Here is a 3480-nt window from a genome sequence, read left to right as displayed (position 1 = left end):
TCAGCGTTTATTGTCACGGGGCCACGAGGGGCAGGACAGGGGCCACGCGGCAGCCCGGAGGCGTGGGTCCCAGGCAGGCGGCTGTGTGCCACCTCGGGGCCGGGCTGGCACTGACCGGGGGTCACTGGGCGCGGCTGGGCCTGCGGGGGACGGGGCAGTTCCGGGCGGACAGCTGCAGCGAGCGACGGGGAAGGGAGGGCAGGGGACTCTCTGGGAGAGGACGGAGCGAGGGAGGCTGTCCGCAGGGGCTGGACCCGGTTCTCCACAGGACTCCAGCTGCAGCCGCCCCACCCCAGGGCCAACCCGGAGACCAGGATGCTCAGGCGAGGGCGCCCCTGGGACCTCCTGGGACAGGCTGATGGGCTTGGAGGCCTGCGGGCTGCTGGAGGACGGCGAGGCTGGAGGAGCGCTGGGAGTGGGCGGGGCGCTGCGCGAGGGCGCTCCTGCCGCGGGGCGCGCGCCGGCGGAAGTCGCGGTAGTTCTGGGTGAGCAGCGTGTACAGGAAGGGGTTGACGCAGCTGTTGCCGTAGGTGAGGCAGGTGGTCAGGTAGTTGACGATGCGCGAGGTGCGGGGCGAGAGCGGCTGGGCCCCGCGGTACTGCGCGAGCAGCTGCCACAGCCAGAAGGGCAGGAAGCAGGCCCAGAAGAGCAGCACGGTGCCCAGGATGAGCTGCAGCACGCGGGGGTTGGGCAGCCGCCGCGTCCGCGGAAAGGAGGCCCGCTGCGACAGCCAGTAGGCCCGCGCCAGGCGCAGGTACAACAGCCCGATGGCCACGCCGGGCCCGACGATGCTGGTGCCGAAGAGCAGCGTCAGGTAGGCGCGGTGGGCACTCTGGCCCCAGGCCGGCAGGCAGAGGCTCTTGCGGCCCCTGGGGACCAGCCGGATGGCCAGCATCATGGGCAGCGCCAGCAGCAGCGCCAGCAGCCACGTGGCCAGCGCCAGGCCCTTGCGGTAGCCCTTGGAGCGCTGCGCGGTGGCCAGCGGCCTCAGCACCGCGGCGCAGCGCTCGCGGCTCATGACGGTCAGCGTGAAGATGCTGGCGTGCATGGTCAGGAAGTCCAGGCTGAAGAGGACGCGGCAGCCCACGTCCCCGAAGTGCCACTCCCTGGTGACGTAGGTGGTCACGACGAAGGGGATGCTGAGCAGGTAGAGCAGGTCGGCCAGCGCCAGGCTGACGATGTAGACGTGCAGCGAGGCCGCGGCGCGCAGGAAGCGGCAGGTGACCACCAGCGCGTAGGCGTTGCCCGCCACGCCCACCGCGCCCATGGCCAGGAGCACCGCCCCGATGGCGCCCGTGGCCACCAGGTCCTCCGGCGCGCCGCGCTCCGCGGGGCTGGCCCACGAGCTGTTGAGCGATGCGTTGGGGCCGCGGGGCGACTCAGGCGCGGGGAAACCGCTCGCGGGCTCTGGACTCGGCGCCGCCATCCGTGCCGCCTCACGCGGGGCTTGGGGCCGGGTGTGCCGCCGGGGGCATCGGTGGGCGACGGGCTCGCGCTGCAGGAGAAGATGCGCATCAAGATGCAGGCGGGGCACCCCTGGGCCGTGAGGGCGTGGTTCCCACCGGGCGGGGCCTGCAGGGGGCGGGGCTCTGCCCTCCCTGCTCTCTCCACGGAGACCGGAAGGGGTGGGGGGAGCCGCCCCGACCAGCTGCCCCAGGAGCGCCCCCGCCCGGGGCCTCGGTGCAAGTCCAGGGGCCTCTGGGGCGGACTGGGCTCTTCTGAGACGCGCGGCGCGGCCGGGCAGCCAGGGGCAGGGGCAGCAGTGGGCACAGCCGGGAGCCGGAGCCCGGAGCTCTGCCCAGGCCTCCCTTTCTCACCTGCGCGAGCTGGCCGCCCTGACCTACAGCCCCTTCTCCGTGTGTCTCCTGCACGTGTTACAAATACGTTCCGCTCGGAGGGCAGAAGTAGAGTCTGCTGACTCCAGGAGTTCGAAAGGGAAAGCCCTGTAACGTCCCCGTGTCCGCCTCACGCCGGACACAAAAGCGACTGGGACGGTGGGCCTGCACAGGGCTGAGTCCGAGTGGTCAGCAGAGCTTCTGCGCGAACGGGGGAACACCTGTGCGACCCTGGGGCGGCAGAGACCCCTCCAAACGCAGGAAGAACCCGCGCAACGAGCGAGAAGAGCAGCGGCCCCCATGGAGGGGGCGGAAGCGTGAGCCGGGGTTGGGGAGGTGGCCAGACAAAGACCCCGTCGCCGAGACACACGGAAACCGGCAAATGAGTAACAATGAACTCACTTGGGGGGGGGGGGAGATTCGAACAGCTCCTTCTCAAAAGAGGGCGTCAAAGGCCGATGAAAAGAGGCTCAACAGAGGTCAAAGCCGCTGGGCACCCGGGGTGGCAGGGAGAGGCGTGGACGGTGCCCTGCTGGCGGGGACGAGCACCTCCCACCAGGAGCTCCACCGGAGGTTCCTGCGGACAGGACCGGCACTCTGTCCCGGAGACAGCGAGTGCTCGCAGCAGCTTTCCTGCCGGCCGCCCGATGCCCGTCCATGGGAGGCGGGCGAGCTCCTGTTCTGCGCCCCCGTCCTAGAAACGCTCCCCACGGAGAAGACGGGGCATCCTGCACCCCACGGCGAGGGCGACGCTCACCTCTCGAGTGAGTCCCGCCCAGGAAACCAGCCGGAAGAGGACGGGCTGGGATTCCATTTACTCGAACTTCGGGGAAGGCACATCGGCCGGGGGACCTGCGGTGTCGGCCGGGAGGGGCACTGGGGAGCCCCCCGGGGGGGTGGGAACCGGCCGGGTCCCAACCGGGCGGGGGGTACACGGAGCACACGCGCGTGTAAGAACTCGTGGAGTCGCACGCTCGAGATCGCTGCCTCCACTGTGGAGATTATCTTCATGCAAAAAAGGCCAACCCCTGGGAATCCGAAACCGAGGAGAAGCCTCCGGACGGCCCACAGCCCCCCCCCCACCTGGGGTGACGCGGGGTCCAGGCTTCCTCCCTCTGCTCGTCCAGGGCGGATGCTGAGGAGACGCTGGGGAGCATCCCGCCCGACGGCACCTGACCCCCCGCGGAAGGGGACTCAGGCCGGCCCCAGGCCCCTGACGTGGGGTCCGAGGGGACCCCTCCTACCCGCTGGGTCCCAGAGCCCGCCGCCACCACAGGGCTGCACAGGAGCCAGGCTGCGAGGGCCGGTGAGGCCCCCAGCACCCCCGAGGGCGACCCTGCGTCTCACCTCAGTCCCCGAGCAGCAGGTCAAGCTTCCGCTGTCACAGGTCTCCAAACGCTCTGTCGCGGGCATGCGAGGGGCCCGGATTTGAGGCAGAAGGGGCTCCGCCTGCTGGGCCTGGCCGGGCATCCGAGCTCCGGCCGGGATCCTGGTTGCCGCCACCCGCCCGGCCGCCAGCTGGGAATGCGCCGCGGCCCCGTGCCCGCGCCGGATATTAATAACTGGAGCTGGGGTGCCAGGAGAGGGGGCCCCGGGGGTGTTGAGATGCACGCCAGGGACTGGGGGCGCGGGACTGAGGGGGAGA

General features: G+C 71.0%; 1 protein-coding gene across 1 annotated transcript; it reads right to left on the bottom strand.

Annotated features, from left to right (window-relative positions):
* UTS2R (urotensin 2 receptor) lies at positions 1-3480 on the bottom strand. The gene is given in 3 exon segments (XM_045836766.1): positions 1-439; positions 441-1495; positions 3183-3480. Coding segments are annotated over 3 exon segments (1617 nt in total). The 5' UTR covers positions 3306-3480.

The sequence above is a fragment of the Phyllostomus hastatus genome, unplaced genomic scaffold (assembly GCF_019186645.2).
Source record: "Phyllostomus hastatus isolate PE091 unplaced genomic scaffold, TTU_PhHast_1.1 phas_contig_210, whole genome shotgun sequence".
Lineage (NCBI taxonomy): Eukaryota > Metazoa > Chordata > Mammalia > Chiroptera > Phyllostomidae > Phyllostomus > Phyllostomus hastatus.
The sequence above is the reverse complement of the archived record's forward strand: the minus strand, read 5'-3'. Positions and strand labels throughout refer to the sequence as shown.